At 44.6% G+C, this 20,794-nt stretch overlaps 1 protein-coding gene across 2 annotated transcripts in view; it reads right to left on the minus strand.

Annotated features, from left to right (window-relative positions):
* Window positions 1–2,765: 2,765 nt before the first annotated feature.
* The window catches only part of foxn3 (forkhead box N3), a 104,064-nt gene continuing 86,035 nt past the window's right edge, over window positions 2,766–20,794 (minus strand). For both annotated transcript variants that reach the window (XM_071365161.1, XM_071365162.1), the window contains exons 5-6: window positions 4,986–5,094; window positions 2,766–3,328 (exon numbers count right to left, since the gene is read on the minus strand). In XM_071365161.1, the coding sequence (XP_071221262.1) occupies window positions 2,788–3,328; window positions 4,986–5,094 (650 nt within the window). In that variant the 3' untranslated portion in view covers window positions 2,766–2,787. The remainder of the gene's footprint in view (window positions 3,329–4,985; window positions 5,095–20,794) is intronic.

Consider the following 20,794-nt stretch of genomic DNA (forward strand, 5'->3'; position numbering starts at 1 on the left):
CTGAAATATCAAAGACGTCTAAAACCTTAGAAAAGAAAGAAGTGATGGAAGAACAGGCACAGAGAAGAGGGGGGGGGGGGGGTATGGGGAACAGAAGACTGACACTCACTACCTAAACTCTCTTTTATCGCATGGGCTCCAACATTCAGCCGTCAGGGTGAACCCATCAGACACAGTGGTCACTATACGGCCATGCCGGAGAGGACAGAGGTACGCTGAAAGTTTGGTGCTTTCAGTCCACAAATAACTGATCTTCATGCCAAGAAGTTTTTAAAATGTTGTCTTTTCTAGCGTGGCCATCTAGGGACTACATACAAACACTGGGACATTCTGGTTTAGTCAACTATGGATGAAGGGAGTTGCTATCTATCCCTGTATCCACGGTTGGAGCGAGTTATCCTCATATTGCAGAAAGAGACTTGCCCCACAGACCGTCTTTTTGTCCCCGAACAAGATGTTATTACTGTATTTTTTTTCCAAAGCCCACATTAAAACAAAGATGAGTAAGGACGACAGGAAACAAATCATCAAGTCAAAAAGAAGAGGACAAGACAACCGAGAAGGATTCCACACCTCCGGGCGCAGAACTTCGAGGCGGAACCTTTTTGTTCGCTAGGATACTTATATGAAAATAATTCATGCTTCATGCTAAATACATTATTTACCTAACATGAACTTTGTCTGAATAGAAAACAGTTTTTTCTCTTTTTCTTTACAGAACCCATGCAACACGATTTGGAAAAATCCTGCTGGCTACATTGCTTAAAAAAAAAAAATCAAAATCTAGTTTAACTTTTTATACAGTGTTATCCTGACTGGATGAAATTGCTTTATTACGTCATGAGAGTGGGTAAGTAAACACAAACAAAAAAAACAAACACAAAAATTAACAACTCCACAGTCATATCATTATTCTTCTCACACAAAATATAATTGGCAGGTTCCATAGCATCATTTCCTTTCCAACCAATGAAGGTATTCAGGTGTTAGTGCCACAGGAAAAATATCACTACATCATGTGACTGGATTATAACTCAATGATTCACGTTGATTGCTTTCATAAAAGGACACAGGCAGTTTTGAGGTTATCTTGACATATTATCAGTTATTTCCCTCTCCGATAAGCGCTTGCTAGACTATTAGCTTATGACTTTTAGCGAACTAAATTAGTTTACATTTAGAGAACACCCTGTCAAAAAAACGAAGCCTTTCCTACATCTAACTTGTACCAGTGTCCTTCATCCCACTACAGTCCTACAGTCAACCATTAAGGTGAAAACCTAACTCTCCCCTCCGCATTGGCACGCTAGCTAGCGCTGGTGGCTAAATGTGATTAGCGGTCAGAAGGACAGTTAGCTAAGGAAGTGCTACCATCATCACTGGGCTGACCAAGAGTTTCTCTTTGACACTGTCCCAACACTGACACACATAAACTGACTCTCTTCTATGAGCTTGGCTACGCTACTGATGAGTGTCTCTTCTATGGGGTTGGCTACGCTACTGATGAGTGTCTCTTCTATGGGGTTGGCTATGCTACTGATGCGTGTCTCTTCTATGGGGTTGGCTACGCTACTGATGAGTGTCTCTTCTATGGGGTTGGCTACGCTACTGATGAGTGTCTCTTCAATGGGGTTGGCTACGCTACTGATGAGTGTCTCTTCTATGGGGTTGGCTACGCTACTGATGAGTGTCTCTTCTATGGGGTTGGCTACGCTACTGATGAGTGTCTCTTCTATGGGGATGGCTACGCTAATAGTCACTAAAGCTAACAACTTCCCTGGAATTTCCTGGAACATTTTTTCTGTGGCAGCTTCCTTGCACACAGACAAGACAGAGTTGGCAAACTGGGTTTTATATATATATTTTTTTTTTATAGCCGCCTTTGTAGCACCGGAAGTTCCAAGGCAAATTAGAATGCCATTGTTTTTGAAAGTTTGGTACCCAACACAGGGGATAGTTTGCCAAACTATGTGTATCTGTGGCACTCCTATCCATGTCAGCATATACCTGTGTTACTTCAGTGGAATAGTTGACTAATATAAACATTGCTTTAGCCAGTATAGCATGTGGATTTGTGCTTGGTTATTGTGACATTTATGTATATGGTCACATCCTAACTGAAATATGCAGCCCATAGACATCAATGCAGATCTGACCCTGAATACTAACTTGATTTCATTTGAATGATGTAGATCACTGTAAAAACAAAATAGTCCGTGATAAGCACCTCATAATAATGTTTTACCTGTAAATTCTACTGAAGTAACAAGTTATGAGTCTGTAGAACTGTACTTAGTGTTAGCTGCATCTGATGAGACTGTAAAGGGCAATAGCTGCAGATTGGGTACATTTTGACATTAACAAGGTGATCCCCTATTCATACATCCAAGCCAATCCACGATGGGGCAGTTTTTCAAAAAGCTATTTTTTTTCTCTCGCTCACTTTACTTTCAGCCAACGGAAACCTGCGAACTTAGCTGAATATCAGAAAAAGGTTCATCTATGGCTTTAATCTCCTTTAAACAAATAAAAAATAATTTTAAAAAACGTAAAGAAAAGAAAGAAAATCAACCCTATAAACAGTAACTTTAAATACAGGAAAACAAAGTGATTGTTTTTTATATTGCCACAAATCATTCAGAATTCACCTGATATCCTGAAAAAAAGAAAGCACACATTTCTATATTAAAAGTGATGTTTTGTATTTCCGTTCTCTCTCGCTCTCCTTTTTTTTTCTTTGAAAATCTTCACTCTCTCAGTCTCTCTTTCTCTCTCAAGTCTCATGGGTCAGTTTTTTGTGGGTTCTTTCTGCTCTTTCTGGCCCTTGGCGGTTCTGTTAGTGATATTGTTCAAGCAGGCGCGGACGCCCGCCAGGTGGAGCAGCGAACCCGCCGCCTCCTTCATCTCCTCGTCGTCGCTCTCTGGCGGCTTTTCCGTGCGCCGCTTTTTCAGCGGGAGCGTATCACTAGCCACACCCATCCGCTGCTTGGCTTTCAGGAAGTGATGCCGCTTCTTGTTGTGCTGCTGGCTGGAAAGGGTGGAGTCTATCGTGTCTATGGGCCAATCGCGTGGCTCTTCCTTCTTGATCTCCAGCTGAATCTTGCTCTTGTCATCTTCATCATCCTCGTCGTCGAAGTCTGAATCGTTGGCGACATCCCGGGCGACGGGGCCGTTGCTGCGGAGACTGGAGTCGCTGGTGTAGTCGCTGCCGTCATCCGATTGGTTGGTGCTGTAGGTGTGGTCCTCCTTGGCGTCGCTGCTGACCAACGGGGAGTCGCAGGCGGGATGGCTGATGCTATGCTTCCGACAGCCTCCGGACAGCACAGATCTGGAGAGAGACAGAGATGAAATGCACATAAATACATGCACATAGTATGTACACACACATACACTGAAGCCGACCGTAGACATGACAGATACACTGATGTCAACATTAGACACACTTCACAGCTCCCTGCGTTTGACTTATGTTGGTAGCATGTTTACGCACGCACGCACGCACGCACGCGCGCGCACACACACACACACACACACACACACACACACACACACACACACACACACAAGCTTCAGTGAGTACATCAGACACACAGAGCAATGCTAGCTGTGACCGCTAATCAGCGAGTCATCAGCTAATTCAATTAGACCAGGCTCATCTCCGAGTGGCCACTTCAGAGACCGGAGTACAGAGCTAAAGAGCTAATGCTACGTGGATGATTATTCTAATGGATTTAGCCCTACACTCTGCCATCAGGTAGATGTGGGAATCGTGTAATGCTAAGTAGCTCTATTTGCTGTGCATTTTTGGAACAGCTGTGGTTTCAAAATAAAAACCTGTGACAAATCAATCACCGTCTCGGGATTAAGGAAGTAACATTCGATTTGAGCCGATTCACTTTAATTCAATTCAATTCAGTGGTGTAGCTGGCTGATAGCACTACATGTCCTACATTGGTGATCATCATAATGCCAACCACTTTATGAAGTGTTATAACTGTTGTATGAATACTGTGTGCTAGAGCGCTGAGGGGGGTTAACAGTAAAGTGGTGTCATTAATTATCATAAACGTTATCATACTATTTTCGTTAAGGCTATTCCGTTCTTTCCTATAAAGGACAAGGTATGTTGTAAATGAACTAAAACTTTTTTTTTTTTTAAGTGAACGATCCCTTGAAGCTTTTCCATTCTCCTATAGATATTACAGCCCAACCAGCTAAGTTAAGTCAAAGATGTTCCCGCCATCACTCTGCATCATGTCATGCAGCTTCCCAACTAAAAGCCCAGCTCTGAGTGTCTCTGGCCATCCTGGCTGCTCTGTGCATTTAAACCTCATGAATTATAGGAGGAGCCCAGCAGTCTAAGACAAATCCTATCTATTATTCATGTCAGCCAGTCACTCACTCACCCTCTCTCTCTGCTCTGACTGAGTGTGTTCGTCTGTGTGCCTGCGTGAAAGACACAGAGAACGGATGGGGAAAGGCACCTGTTTATGTGTGGACGCTGTCTCTCTGTGTTTTATACCACGTCAAACTACACTGCTGTGTTACTACAGTTTTTCAAATCACATTTTAGCCGTCACATACACATATTTAACAGGTGTTATTGCGGGGTGTAACGAAATGCTGAGCTATAATGTTATCGTTTGTGTGCAGCTGTCAGTTGTGTCCCTACCTACCACTTATCCCGGAATACAGTTTGATCTATAACACCGAGCTAGACAGAGCTCAGCTGGAATCACTGTGTTTCCACGTGAGGCTGTCACCGCCTCAGGCCAGAACGTTCTGTGTGTGAGAGTGTATAATAGCATATGAGCCTGAGTGTGTCCTGTCTGAACATGCAGCTTTCACCCCTCCTAAATGTCTGTCCCTAACGCTTCCGCGCCATCCCTTGCATGAGTGTGTGTGTCCGTGTGTGTGGCTGTGTGCATAGACCTGTGTGAGCGCGTGTGCATATATGTGTCTCTCTCTATGGCAGGTATACCAACCTGACTGCGGCTGTCCTGCTCTCTAAGGGATTGATGGGCAGTGGTCGTATTCCTGGGTAAAGGCCCTGACTCATCATACTGGCACCGTTCCGGATCACTCCCTGAGGGACTAAAGATAAAGGGAAGAGAGAGAGGAGAAAGAGGGTCAGTAACACACACACACACACAAACACATGCAGTGCATTCGGAAAGTATTCAGACCCCTTGACTTTTTTTCACATTTTGTTACGTTACAGCCTTATTCTAAAATCTACACACAATACCCTATAATGACGAAGCGAAAACAGGTTTTTAGACAAATAAATACCTTATGTACATAAGTATTCAGACCCTTTGCTATAAGACTTGAAATTGATCTCAGGTGGATCCTGACACCATTGATCAACCTTGAGATGTTTCTACAACTTGATTGGAGGTAAAGTCAATTGATTTGGAAAGGCACACACCTGAAAGGCACACACCACAGTTGACAGTGCAAAAGCCATGAGGTCGAAAGGAATTTTCTGTAGAGCTCTGCGACAGGATTGTGTCGAGGCACAGATCTGGGGAAGGGTACCAAAAATGTCTCCTGCATTGAAGGTCCCCAACAACACAGTGGCCTCCATCATTCTTAAATGGAAGAAGTTTGGAATCACCAAGACTCTTCGTAGAGCGCCACCCGGCCAAACTGAGCAATCAGGGGAAAAGGGGTTTGGTCAAGGAGGTAACCAAGAACCCGATGGTCACTCTGACAGAGCTCCAGAGTTCCTCTGTGGAGATGGGAGAACCTTCCAGAAGGACAACCATCTCTGCAGCGCTCCACCAATCGGGCCTTAATGGTAGAGTGGCCAGACGGAAGCCACTCCTCAGTAACAGGCACATGACAGCCCGCTTGGAGTTTGCCAAAAGACACCTGAAGACTCAAACAAGATTCTCTGGTCTGATGAAACCAAAATGTAACTCTTTGGCCTGAATGCCAAGCGTCACGTCTGGAGGAAACCTAGCACCATCTCTACAGTGAAGCATGGTGGTAGCAGCATCATGTTGTGGGGATGTTTTTCATCGGCAGAGACTGTGAGAGTAGTCAGGATTAAGGGGAAAGATGAACGGAGCAAAGAAAAGAGAGATCCTTGATGAAAACCTGCTCCAGAGAGTGCTCAGGATCTCAGACTGGGGCGAAGGTTCACCTTCCAACAGGACAACAACCCTAAGCACACAGCCAAGATAATGCAGGAGTGGCTTCAGGACAAGGCTCTGAATGTCCTTGAGTGGCCTAGCCAGAGCCCGGAATTGAACTCAATCGAACATCTCTGGAGAGACCTGAAAATAGTTGTGCAGTGACGCTCCCCATCCAACCTGGCAGAGCTCGAGAGGATCTGCAAAGGGGAAAAACTCCCCAAATACAGGTGTGCCAAGCTTGTAGTGTCATACCCAAGAAGAATTGAGCCTGTAATCACTGCCAAAGGTGCTTCAACAAAGTACTGAGTAAAGTGTGTGAATACTTAAGTAAATATATGATTTCCGTTTTTTATTTTAAATATTTTTTCTAAAAAATTCTAAAAACCTGTTATTGCTTTGTCATTATGGGGTATTGTGTGTAGATTGGTTTTAGATTAAGGCTGTAACGTAACAAAATGCGGAAAAAGTCAAGGGGTCTGAATACTTTCCAAATGCAGTGTACGTATGAGCTGGTTAAAGACTTCATGTACGAAATACCTGGGGGTGGTGATTGACGATAAGCTGCAGTGGAAAGAGAACACCTCCGTGGTTTTTAAAAAGGCTCAAGAAAAGCTACTCCTTTTAAAGGAAGCTCAGATCCTTTGATGTCTGCTAAAAAATGCTCCAAAAGGGTAACATCACTAAGGTGGATACAAACAGGCTAAACTAAATCATCGAGAAGGCTGGATCTACCATCGGCACCCACCAGGACAAACTAGACCCCATCCTGGATAAGCGGACCCTCAAAACCTCAGGATTATAGAGGCCAACACTAGCCAACCCCTCCACAGTATCAGCCTGGAGCATCGCAGTGCGATGGCAGACAGATTTATTTTACCCAGGTCCAAAACAGAACGTTTATGCAGATCCTTTTTACCATGTGCTATGAGGCTTTTTAACACGAACACTTCGTTTTTTATCAAATCATATCAAATTTGATTGGTAACATACACATGGTTAGCAGATGTTAATGCGAGTGTAGCGAAATGCTTGTGCTTCTAGTTCCGACAGTGCAGTAATATCTAACAAGTAATCTAACAATTCCCCAACAACTACCTAATACACACAAATGTAAAGGGGTGAATGAGAATATGTACATATAAATATATGGATGAGTGATGGCCCGAGCAGCATAGGCAAGGTGTAATAGATGGTATAAAATACAGTATATACATAGGGTATGAGTAATGTAAGACATGTAAACATTATTGAAGTGGCATTATTTAAAGTGGCATTGTTCCATTTATTTAAGTGGCAAGTGATTGGGTCTCAATGTAGCCAGCAGCCTCTCTGAGTTAGTGATTGCTGATTAGCAGTCTGATGATGGCCTTGAGATAGAAGCTGTTTTTCAGTCTCTCAGTCCCAGCTTTAATGCACCTGTACTGACCTCACCTTCTGGATGGTAGAGGTGTGAACAGGCAGTGGCTCGGGTGGTTGTTGTCCTTGATGATCTTTTTGGCCTTCCTGTGACATCGGGTGCTGTAGGTGTCATGGAGGGCAGGTAATTTGCCCCCAGTGATGCGTTGTGCAGACCGCACTACCCTCTGGAGAGCCTTACGGTTGAGGTCGGTGCAGTTGCCATACCAGGCTGTGATACAGCCCGACAGAATGTTCTCAATTGTGCAAATCTGTAAAAGTATGTTAGGGTTTTGGGTGACAAGCCACATTTCTTCAGCCTCCCGAGGTTGAAGAGGCGCAGTTGCGCCTTCTTCACCACACTGTCTGTGTGGGTGGACCATTTCAGTTTGTCCGTGATGTGTACGCCAAGGAACATAAAACTTTCCACCTTCTCCACTGCTGTCCCTTCGATGTGGATAGGGGGGTGCTCCCTCTGCTGTTTCCTGAAGTCCACAATCATCTCCTTTGTTTTGTTGACGTTGAGTGAGAGGTTGTTTTCCTGACACCACACTCCGAGTGCCCTCACCTCCTCCCTGTAGGCTGTTGGTAATCAAGCCCACTACTGTTGTGTCGTCTGCAAACTTGAGGATTGAGTTGGAGGCATGCATGGCCACGCAGTCATGGGTGAAAAGGGAGTACAGGAGGGTCTGAGCACACACCCTTGTAGGGCCCCAGTGTTGAGGGTCAGTGAAGTGAAGATGTTGTTTCCTACCTTCACCACCTGGGGGCGACCCGTCAGAAATCCAGGACCCAATTGCACAGGGCGGGGTTAAGACCCAGGGCCTCCAGCTTGATGATGAGCTTGGAGGGTACTATGGTGTTGAATGCTGAGCTGTAGTCAATGAACAGCATTTTTAGGTTTAGGTAGCCTTGTTCTCAAATTTGCTTTGATAAAATCCCCAGCTACAATAAATGCAGCCTAGGATATATGGTTTCCAGTTGACATAGAGTCCATTGGAGTTCCTTGAGGGCCGTCGTGGTGTCTGCTTGAGGGGGAATGTACATAGCTGTGACGATAACAATTCTCTTGGGAGGTATTATGGGCAGCATTTGATTGTAAGGAATTCTAGGTCGGGTGAGCAGAAGGACTTGAGTTCCTGTATGTCGTTATGATTACACCATGAGTCGTTAATCATAAAGCATACACACCCGCCCTTCCTCTTCCCAGAGAGGTGTTTATCTCTGTCAACGCAATGCATGGAGTAGCCCGGTGGCTGAACTGATTCCGACAACATATCCCAAGAGAGCCATGTTTCCGTGAAACAGAGAGTGTTACAATCTCTGATGTCTCTCTGGAAGGCAACCCTTGCTCGAATTTCGTCTACCTTGTTGTTAAGAGACTGGACATTGGCGAGTAGGATACTCGGGAGCGGTGGGCGATGTGCACGTCTACGGAGCCTGACCAGGATGCCACTCCGTCTGCTCCTTCTGCAGCGCCGTTGTTTTGAGTCGGCTTCTGAGATCCATTGTCCTGGGTGGTGGTTCAAACAGAGCATCCGCCCTCGGGAAAGTCGTATTCCTGGTCGGAATGTTGGTAAGTTGACGTCGCTCTTATATCCAATAGTTCTTCCCGGCTGTATGTAATAAGACTTAAGATTTCCTGGGGTAGCCATTTTTTTAGATGATGATGCTGCTTTTAGTGTCTGTGTGTCCTTGTTGTGATTCTTTCTGGCATATTTATTGGTAATGTATGTATTGGCTGGTGCAATAAAAAATGTCCCCTCTGGTGGATTAATAAATTACTCTTATTTTATGATACAGTTCACACGTAGAAACTCCAAATGGCAAATAAACCAAGCAGATTGCAGATCATGTGAACGAAAAGAAACACAATCTCATCATCAACAGAGGGAAGGGGGGATACGGACGATAGAAAGAGAGGGAGGAAGGAAAATGATTCACTGCAAAGCAACCAACTCAGAGATCCAGACAATCCAGGCCCAGACAATGCTATGCCATGACCATGCAGCAGCTTGGCGGAGCTGCAGAGCTGCAGTCTACCCTGCACATATTGCCCAGCAGCGACATGAGATCGAATCCCACCCAAGACATTTTCTGACTTTCTCCCAACCACATCGACACCCCTATTATCTACCTACCATCGATAGTGTCTAAATAAAAGAGAAAATCCAAAGGAGGACGACTCTACTACACATTGGACTGTAGCTCAGAGTGAAACGTACAGGGAAACATGCACACTCGATTCTCCTTGGCCCAGGCCCTCCCTCCATCTATAAAAGGCTTTATTAAGTTTGGTCAGAGACGGAGACGGCTTGTAAACACACAGAACACCATGGAGAGAGAGAGAGGGGGGATAAAGAGAGAGAGAGAGAGATTGTAAACAGAGAGAAGAAGGATGTGGGACAGTGCGTTTCTTTCTTTCCCAGGCACTTTCCAATAACCACATAGTCAACCCAGTGGAAAGATATGACTGGACAACAAACTAAAAGAGAGAGAGAAAGGAGGGACGGCTGAACCTGATCAGAGAGTGGCTATCTAGCACATTCCCTCACACACTGCTTCAATTAGTTAGACCTGAGTTAGACCCCTGTCGAGACGCCTCGAAACACACATGCGCACACAGAGCCCGACAGAGTGCTATTGAAAGAAGAAAGGAGGGAGGTTCAGTTGACCGTTAAACCGTCATGACCGGGTCAGGTCAATCGCGTCTCAGCAAATCGCAGTCCTCAATGTCTGGGTATTTGGACTCCATTCACCTCTGTCGTAAACGCGTTACATTTAAGAGCCATGTTGGTCAACAGATCCAGATCTCGGCCGGGTATTCCTCTATGAACCAGACACTTTATGGATTAGGTGAGATTATAATCTTTGGAATTATTATCTTTTGTTTTGAATGATATTTGAGTACAATAGAGAGGGCACAGTGATGACGAGGCAGACCGCGAAATTGGGGACAGCTAGGGCATTGACAGGCACACCTGCCACCTGCCACGGTTGGCCAGCGACACGACAGCGTTGGTGTACGTGAGACACAACCTCCCCGCAATGGGGGGAAAAGAAAGATGGAGGGATGAACTAATCTAAAGCAGATGGCAGACTGTAGAGAGAGAGAAACAAAATTAAAGAGCGAGAGAGGGGGAAGAAAAGAGGGGGGGGAAATATTATCCGTTTAGAATCATACTCACCTTCCTGCCCATTAAGCAAGTCGGAATTGTTGTCTTGGCAACCCCCTCTCCCCGAACTGCCATGACAACCGTATACAACTACGGTTGCTATAGTGACAGTTGCTAAGCTAGCTAACCAACCAGAAGAAGGCTAAATAGAACAGCTGGGTTGAAAATGCCCTCTTTTCTCTTTCATCTCCCACCACTCGAAAAGAGAGGGGCACAAGGGGTGCCCTCAGACAGGGGGTACACTGACCCCACGCCTCAACACACACACACACACACACACACACACACACACACACACACACACACACAAAGACACGCACACACAAAGACACGCACACACACACACTGCCCATCTATCGTGGTGATAGGATGTGAAGTGACAGAGAGACGCGGAGAGGGAAGGGTATTAGTGTGGTTGGGCTAGCAGGGTGAAAGGCTAGTGGGAGATCTCCTTTGTAGCACTTGATGCTTCCCCTCCATGACAGACAGAGGAGTGTAGAAATAGAGCTGGTAGACTGGACAATCCTGACAGGTCGAACTGACTGACTAACATATGTTACAGACTCTTACCACTAGGGGGAGAGCCTGGTTATAGGGTAATCTGATCCTAGATCTGTGGTTGAGGGTCATTTCACCTTCAGTACTATTGAGGTATGGTGGGAGATGCTTTATATGACTGGTTACTGTGGTTACACACGACAACCCTCAGTTCACACCGTAGACTTCAATGTAACATACATTGATTGACCTTCAGCATTCATCTTTCACGTCCATCCTCTATACAAGACTGGAGCTTTCACCAGCATGGGAATTCTCTATTTTATCTAACCTTTGTATTCATATTTTGACCGAGTAAACACATTCTATTTACAAGCAACGGATGGAAATGAAAGGGAAGAGTTGCAGGAGAGAGGAACGCTACATTAATAATTGCACATTTGACTGTTGTCGGTGTACAGTAATGTCAACGCACTGACCTATAGACCTGGCCATCATGAGGGCCTACGCCTCATCCACGTCAAGAATACCACGGCTTTTATTGACAACGACCGGTACGACAACAGAGTCAGACAGCGTCACAAACTCTCTCATGGACCTTGAGGGTAGACAGAAGAGGAGGCACTTTCCCTAGTGCCTCACACAATACAGTCAAGGCGGACTCGCCCGAGTGCCTTATACCCAGAAATCACAGGTTATTCATAGAAACAAACTGCTGACTGGCCTTGTGTTGGAAAGCCCCGTCTCCGTCCTTGAGAATGTCTCTGTCCTTTAGAACGTCTCTGTCCTTTAGAACGTCTCTGTCTATCGGTATGGAGGAGAGAGAGCGAGACGAGGAGAGGAAAAAGGAGAGAAGAGGAGAGAGGCTGGTCCCGGCAGGGGAGTGCTGTGGGTCTTTGTGTCAACACAATGACCTGGATGGAGTGAAGAGAGTAAATACAGAGAGAGGTGGAGGGAGAGATAGAGGACTGGAGGAGTTTGTAAACTGTGGTCTATGTTACGCTCCAGTTGGTCTTCACATCGAGGGAGGACGTTTTTTTTTACTCACAAAGACAAGCAGTGGCAGACAGAGCACACAGAGCAGACAGACAGGCAGTCAGGCACTTTCTCAGGAAGAGGATTGACGTCCCAGGTAACGACGCAATCGAGAGAGTCACAAACACAATTATGTAAAGCAAACAAACGCTCACATGCACAGAATGCACAGACAGACACATCAACCATTAGAACCATTTCCTGCAGTCAAATTACCAAATCTCCCTCTAGAGGCCTCATTCACAATTAATAAACACATTTTTTTTAACTGCAAAAAAAACGAGGTTTTTATGTCTCTTTTTTTTTTACCCCAATTTCCCTGCAACTCCCGTACGGACTCGGGAAAAGCCTCTGTCCTCTGAAACACAACCCAGCCAAGCCCGCGCTGCTTCAAGACACAATGCCCACTAAACCCAGAAGCCAGACGCGCCAATGTGTCAGAGGAAAACACCGTACAATTTCAACTCTATATTTGACATAATTAAAAGGTGTCTTCTTTTCTTAAGCCCATAACCATGTGTGTGAGGTGTATACGTTTGTTTCAAAGTAGATTTCTTTAAGACTACCAAGAAACACTCTGTGACCCTGGTTCAGCCCTCTGCAGCAACCGTAACTCTTTAGCCCACATGTAATGCAATAGAATTTCTATATACAGGAGCACTGATTGTGGCCATGTATAGAGTGAAAGAATAGACATGCATAAAGAAAGAGGATGTCTTGAAGCCTGTTAAGTTATTTAATCTTAGTGCATCACACAAAAGCACTTCCTTGAAGAACACGGCGACTCTCTGGAGTACACACACACACACACACACACACACACACAAACAAACAGCTTTGATATCACATTTCACTGCTCGGGCCGATTAGGAGGAGAAACATGATGATTCTTTAATGGTTACTGAGTGAACATCACAAATAGAAAATTAACAGAATAGTCTTTAATTCATTGGAGGTTTGACTAAATGTATCATGCCTTCTCCAATTCCCCTGATCCTTACTTTAGGTAAGGCTTCTGAAGAGAAGTGCTCAAGCAATTTTTCCTAACCAACACATGGTGAATTTGGGGGACAGTCAAAGCGGGACTCGAACCTGCAACCTTTCTATACCAAAGCCATTGTAGCCATTTAGCAGTCCATACACACACACACACTACACACACTACAAAAAAATACATCTCTCCCATCCAGGAAAAAGGAGAATATATTTGTGGGAGCAGCAGACAGATTCAGACATGTAGAAGTTGAAGCGTTCAAAATAGGCCATCCATGTTGTTGCCAGGTAACAGAGTGTGTTTATCACTAATGGAATGGATTCTCCTGGGTCAGAGCAGGGACGTGTGTGTGTGTGTGTGTGTGTGTGTGTGTGTGTGTGTGTGTGTGTGTGTGTGTGTGTGTGTGTGTGTGTGTGTGTGTGTGTGTGTGTGTGTGTGTGTGTGTGTGTGTGTGTGTGTGTGTGCGTGCGTGCGTGCGTGCGTGCGTGCGTGCGTGCGTGCGTGCGTGCGTGCGTGCGTGCGTGCGTGCGTGCGTGCGTGACTGTGTGTGCGTGTGTGTGGTCACAAATTACACAGTCAAACACAGTGTGCTCAGAGACATTGTGGTCAGGAATCAGGGTGTTTGAGGTCAGAGTGAAGAGGTTGTAGAGGACGTTATGGTTGATACACATGACCTGGCTCTCCTCTGCTCTGCTCTCTTCTCTCCTCTCCCTCCTCTCCCCTCCTCCCTTCCCCCTCCTGATTACAGAAGCATCCCAAATACTCCATCCAGACTGACTTGAGGTGCAGACACCTCTCCTCTCCTCTCTCTCCAATTTCTCTTTCTTTCCCCCCCCCCATCAAGTGATGATAAACTGTGTTCGAGTCGTTCTATTATTCACTAAGTGTTACAACCCGGCTTCCAGCTAACAAGGCGACATCTGACTGAAGCTGCCTTTTAGCGCTGTGTTCAAGAGAATAAAATTAGCAACACTTCACATTAAAGGCACACCAACAGCTCTCCACACAGACAGCCTTCTAAGAGCTACATTCAGGAACACCACACGTAAACAACAGAGTAAACACACACACAGTCACTCAGAACTACTGCTGTCACTGACGCACGCAGGCACGCACGCACGCAGGCACGCACGCACACAGAGATAGATAGAGACACAGACAGAGACGCAGAAAGACAGACAGACCGAAGAAACATATGTTTCCCATGCCAATAAAGCCCTTTGAATTGAGAGAGAGAGAGAGAGAGAGAGACGTGTATGTATGGGTAAACCACTTCTCCAATCTTATCCAATCTTTTTGGCCCTATAACAAAGAACAAACAGCAAAAACATATACATGATCAAATGAAACATACAGATAACAAATTCCAATTGGCTATACTTAAACTCTTTAACATCATCCTTCACTCTGGCATCTTCCCCAATATTTGGAAGCAAGGACTTCAATCCACAAAAGTAGAGACAAATTTGACCCCAATAACTACCGTGGGATATGCGTCAACAGCAACCTTGGGAAAATCCTCTGCATTATCATTAACAGCAGACTCGTTCATTTCCTCAATGAAAACAATGTACTGAGCAAATGTCAAATTGGCTTTTTACCAGATTACTGTACGACAGACCACGTATTCACCCGACACACCCTAATTGACAAACAAACAATCCAAAACAAAGGCAAAGTCTTCATGCTTTGTTGATTTCCCAAAATAATTTGACTAAATTTGGCATGAGGGTCTGCTATACAAATTGATGGAAAGTGGTGTTAAGGGAAAAACCTACGACATTATAAAATCCATGTACACAAACAACAAGTGTGCGGTTAAATTTGGCAAAAAACACACATTCATTCCGCAGGGCCGTGGGGTGAGACAGGGATGCAGCTTAAGCCCCACCCTCTTCAACATATATATCAAGGAATTGGCGAGGGCACCAGAACAGTCTGCAACAACCGGCCTCACCCTACTAGAATCTGAAGTCAAATGTCTACTGTTTGCTGATGATCTGTTGCTTCTGTCGCCAACCAAGGAGGGCCTACAGCAGCACCTAGATCTTCTGCACAGATTCTGTCAGACCTGGGCCCTGACAGTAAATCAGTAAATCTCAAGACAAAAATAATGCTGTTCCAAAAAAAGGTCCAGTTGCCAGGACCACGAATACAAATTCCATCTAGACACCGTTGCCCTAGAGCACACAAAAACTATACATACTTCAACCTAAACATCAGCGCCACAGGTAACTTCCACAAAGCTGCGAACGAGCTGAGAGACAAGGCAAGAAAGGCCTTCTATGCCATCAAAAGGAACATAACATTCAACATACCAATTAGGATCTGGCAAAAAATACTTGAATAAGTCATAGAACCCATTACCCTTTATGGTTGTGAGGTCTGGGATCCGCTCACTAACCAAGAATTCGCAAAATGGGACAAACACCAATTTGAGACTGCATGCAGAATTCTGCAAAAATATCCTGTGTGTACAACGTTAAACACCAAATAATGCATGCAGAGCAGAATTAGGCCGATACCCGCTAATTATCAAAATCCAGAAAAGAGACATTAAATTCTACAACCACCTAAAAGGACCGATTCCCAAACCTTCCATAACAAAGCCATCACCTACAGAGAGATGAACCTGGAGAAGAGTCTCCTAAGCAAGCTGGACAGCAACACAATTAGACCCAACCAAATCATGAGAAAACAAAAAGATAATTACTTGACACACTGGAAAGAATTTACAAAAAAACTGAGCAAACTAGAATGCTATTTGGCCCTAAACAGAGAGTACAAAGTGGCAGAATACCTGACCACTGTGACTGACTCAAAGTTAAGGAAAGCATTGACTATGTACAGACTCAGTGAGCATAGCCTTGCTATTGAGAAAGGCCGCCGTAGGCAGACCTGGCTCTCAAGAGAAGACAGGCTATGTGCAACACTGCCCACAAAATGTGTTGGAAACTGAGCTGCACTTCCTAACCTCCTGCCAAATGTATGACCATATTAGAGAAACATATTTCCCTCAGATTACACAGATCCACAAACCGAAAACAAACCCAATTTTGATAAACTCCCATATCTAGTGGGTGAAATATCACAGCAGCGTGACTTGTGACCTGTTGCCACAAGAAAAGGGCAACAAGTGTAGAACAAACACCATTGTAAATACAACCCATATTTATGTTGCTTTATTTTCCTTTTTTGTACTTTAATTATTTGCACATCGCTACAACACTGTAGCCATAATATGACATTTGAGGGTAATGTTAACTGTTCATTTTTGTTGTTTATTATCTACTTCACGTGCTGTGGCAATGTTAACATATACTTCACACATGAGTCTCTCTCTCTCTCACTCACTCACTCACTCACTCAAATGTGGCATCTGCTGTACAAATCTCCCTTGATGAATTCCCAGGACTCTTGTCAACAGTGTACAGAATATGGACAGGATATTGAGGTTACTGATCAACTCAGATTTTAGGCTGCACTATCCATTTCAAGCAGACATGTGATGTTCCTTTCCACTTGAGGTCCATGGGCCTGCTCCTGAGTCCACAACCTCTGTCATGCAAAGCAATGGACACACAGGGAGCTGTCAGGCGTGTGTAACAGAAATAGAGGAGCAGAGGTCTGGGAAACAAGCTGTCAGAAATAAGAAAGTCCTTTTTAGAAAGAGGAGAGGTTCTAAACAAGGATTTTTACTTCAAGGAGAGTGGCTGAATTATTCAAGGGGTCTTCAAAAAAGGGCAGAATCCTTCAATTATTTCATTGTTTCCCTTTTATCTCCCTCTCTCTCCCATCTTTTTCTCTCGACCTTCTCTCTCCCTCCTCTAAAAGAATGTCTATGTGGCTTCCCACACGGAAAAATACTACAGTTTACTATAGAATACTACAGTACTTATATAGAATTCTAAAGTAAACTGTAGTATACTGTAGAATACTATAATACACACTGTAGTATCACTCAATCATGTGTAGTACTTATTATAGAATGTTGTAGCATACTGTCGGATATTATAGCAAATACTACAGTATTAACTTTTTTTTTTTTTTTTTTAAATACTGTAGTGAACACTACAGTAAAGTCCGCAAAAACACGACACTTTTTTATCTATAGTAAATACTACAGCATTCGATTGACATATACCCATTCCCCTCCCCCATAGTCCAAATTTGTGCCACCCATAAGTGAGAAACCTACATGTCAAGTATAGCCCATATATTGTGTTCCCTACAGGTTATAGAAAAAGAGCAGAAGCTCTGAAGTATCCCTTCAGAACCCAGACCAACCTACTTACAGGTTATGGAAAATGTGTTCTTTCAGTATTTATCCAGTAGGTTTCCTGAAGGAGAATAATAAAACAAAAACACCATAGGAACTATTACAGAAATGTCAGCAAAAATACTACAGTACATACTACAATGCGCAAAACACTACATTATTTACTATAGTATATACTACAGTTCACTGTAGTGTTTTTGCGGACTTGGACTTTAGTGTATAGTGTAAATACTGTACTATATACTATAGTAAATAATATAGTGTTTTTTCCTGTGGGTTGCTGCTTCCTTCCTGCCACTTTCTCTGGCTGGGGCATTGCTGTCGCCAAGGCAACCGATCACATTTCACATACTTCACTTCAGAGCCCGAGTGGATCACACACACCACATGACCAAGAACAGGAAATACCAGAGAGAGAGAGAGAGAGGAGAAAATGAGGAGACAGACATGCAGAGAGGGAGTAGGGAAGAAAGAGAGAAAGAAGGATAGGGGGAAATAGAGAGGGAGACATAATCAATGTTTACAGCCCATAATTGAAACCAGTCGAGTGGTGACTATAAGCAAAGTCATTCTTACTCTATATATCCTTCAACGCTGCTATGCGTTCCACTTTTACCCTCCACCCCCCTTTTATCTCTGTCCCTCTCTCTTTCTGTCTCACTCCCTCTCTCATCCTTTCTCCCTCTCCCGCTCTCCCCCTCTGTGTAAAGGAAGGCAGTGTAGTGTTACAATGCACAGTCCCTGACTTCAAAACCTATTTATAGAAGTAACTGGGTAAGAAAGAGGAAGAGAGAGGGAAGGAGAGGGAGAGCAGGAGGGGGGGGGATAGGGAAAGAGGCATCATCATCACCACAAGTCAAAACACCCACAAACGTCATATGATCATGCATATAACAGACCTAACCATGGCAGAACACCCAGGAAATAAGCTTCAGATTGACCAGGCACAACACCCACAACCCATATCTGTTCACTCAGATCACAGACGCCAACGAGATGATGCAACACTCAGCCCTCTCATCAATTCACACCTGATGACAGAAACAGAGAGAGACACAACAGCTACGGATCATATCTGATCAGTCATAAAAGCAGACGCTACACCCACATAATAAATCACCCCGATAACGAACGAGAGAGAGAGAGAGAGAGAGAGAGAGAGAGAGGGGAAAAACGATCAATAAAGATAGCAGATGTTCCTCCATAGATCTGAATATAGAACACAAGTAGCAGTGAAGAATAGCAGACTGGTGTTCTAAGTGGGAGTGACCAATAGCAGACTGGTGTTCTAAGTGGGAGTGACCAATAGCAGACTGGTGTTCTAAGTGGGTGTGACCAATAGCAGACTGGTATATAAGTGGGAGTGACCAATAGCAGACTGGTGTTCTAAGTGGGTGTGACCAATAGCAGACTGGTGTTCTAAGTGGGAGTGACCAATAGCAGACTGGTATATAAGTGGGAGTGACCAATAGCAGACTGGTGTTCTAAATGGGAGTGACCAATAACAGAATCCAAGGCAGCTGTGGGCAGAACATGGACTGAAGTCAACTAAAACCAGAATGTAGACCTCCCCACACTTTGAGGTGAACCAAGGACTGCATAGAATTTCATAGTCTGAAACAGGAAAGCCCTGTACATCAGACGAGTGTGACAGGAAAGCCCTGTACATCAGACGAGTGTGACAGGAAAGCCCTGTACATCAGACGAGTGTGATGACATCCCACTTTACATAAAGATCCTGCAGCATCAAAGAGCCTTTCAATGGTTCATTGGTGGCAGCAGTGGAAATGTACTTATTGTGGACATGCTGACTGGGTGTTCAAGTGTGAGGACACCAGACAACCAGTCAACCCCTTTCCCTCCCATCAGCTGGATCTGTCACATGGGTTGCCGGTGCCGTGTCATTTCCCCTAGACGTGAGGACACCTTTTCATCCCCCAGACAGACAGACCCAGGAGACATGGTCAAGGCTGTTAGTGGAGACACACACACACCTCTGAGTCACTGTGACACTCTGAAGGTAAAAAGAGGGAAAAGGATGAGAGAAAAGGAAGAGGGAGTGAGATGCTTTGAAGCAGGAAACACGCTACCTGACAGCACCACCCACAGAGAGAGAGAGAAAGAGACAGGAGAGAAGGGGTGATGTAACCAACTGATCGCCTCTCTCGCACTCTCTTTTATCCCCAGGGTATTCTGACATAACAGAGTGGTGTGTGTGTGTGTGTGAGTGTGTGTGTGTGTGTGTGTGTGTGTGTGTGTGTGTGTGTGTGTGTGTGTGTGTGTGTGTGTGTGTGTGTGCGTGTGCGTGTGCGAGTAGGAGAAGTCAGTAATAGTAGCTAACGTGACAACTGTCACTTCTAGACAATCAGATCTGCTCCGGCTAAAACTGGACCGGACACACTACACCACCTAATCCATTCACACTAGGAGATGATGATAGGAGGAGAGCAAGGAGCAGAACAACACGACAAGGTATGGAGGGGGGGGGGTATTCCAAGTCTTCAGTCCCATAGTCTTTGATGCAAGAAAAAAGGAGGAGTGTATGAGAGGAGGATGAGAATATGAGAGGCGAAAAGGAGGGAGGCGAGGAGGCGTTCCCCTGTTCAGAGCACACACTGGGTGCCTGGGAGAATAATGAGTAAAAAGTGTCACACACACACACACACACACACACACACTTCTACAAACTCTGTTCTCTCTCTCTCTCTTTCACCCCCCCCCTCCTCTCTCTCTCCGTCATCTCCTGAATATCTAAATGTGGAAGAAGCGAAGACAAGAACGAGTGACTTACTCTTAGAAGTTAAGGGGAGAGGAGGAAAAGAAGGATGACGGAGAGAGAAACGGAAGAGTGTGTCAAATGTCAAAGGGGCTTCATTGGCATGGGAAACATATGTTTACATTGCCAAAGCAAGTGAAATAAACCAACAAGAAGAAACCAACAACAACAACAACAACAAAACGATTGAAAATGAACAGTAAACATTGCTCTCATAAAGGTTTCAAAAATATAAAGATATCTCTTTATTCTCATGCTCTCTGTTTACTCTGTTTAGGCACAAATAGCATTCCCGTTTGACACGTCGGCATTACACGTATTGTACAAAACTATAGCGAAGCTTAACGTATAAAATATGACATCTATTTCTAACTACACCAGCAAGTATCTTAACCATTCCTCTTATCTCACTTGTCCAACTGTCTGCATAAGAAAACTCAAAAGGCACTGAAGAGCGATGAGAAAACGGGTTCTGCCAGAATGTCTTGAAACAGTCTA

The sequence above is a fragment of the Salvelinus alpinus genome, chromosome 25 (genome assembly GCF_045679555.1).
Source record: "Salvelinus alpinus chromosome 25, SLU_Salpinus.1, whole genome shotgun sequence".
Classification (NCBI taxonomy): Eukaryota; Metazoa; Chordata; class Actinopteri; order Salmoniformes; family Salmonidae; genus Salvelinus; species Salvelinus alpinus.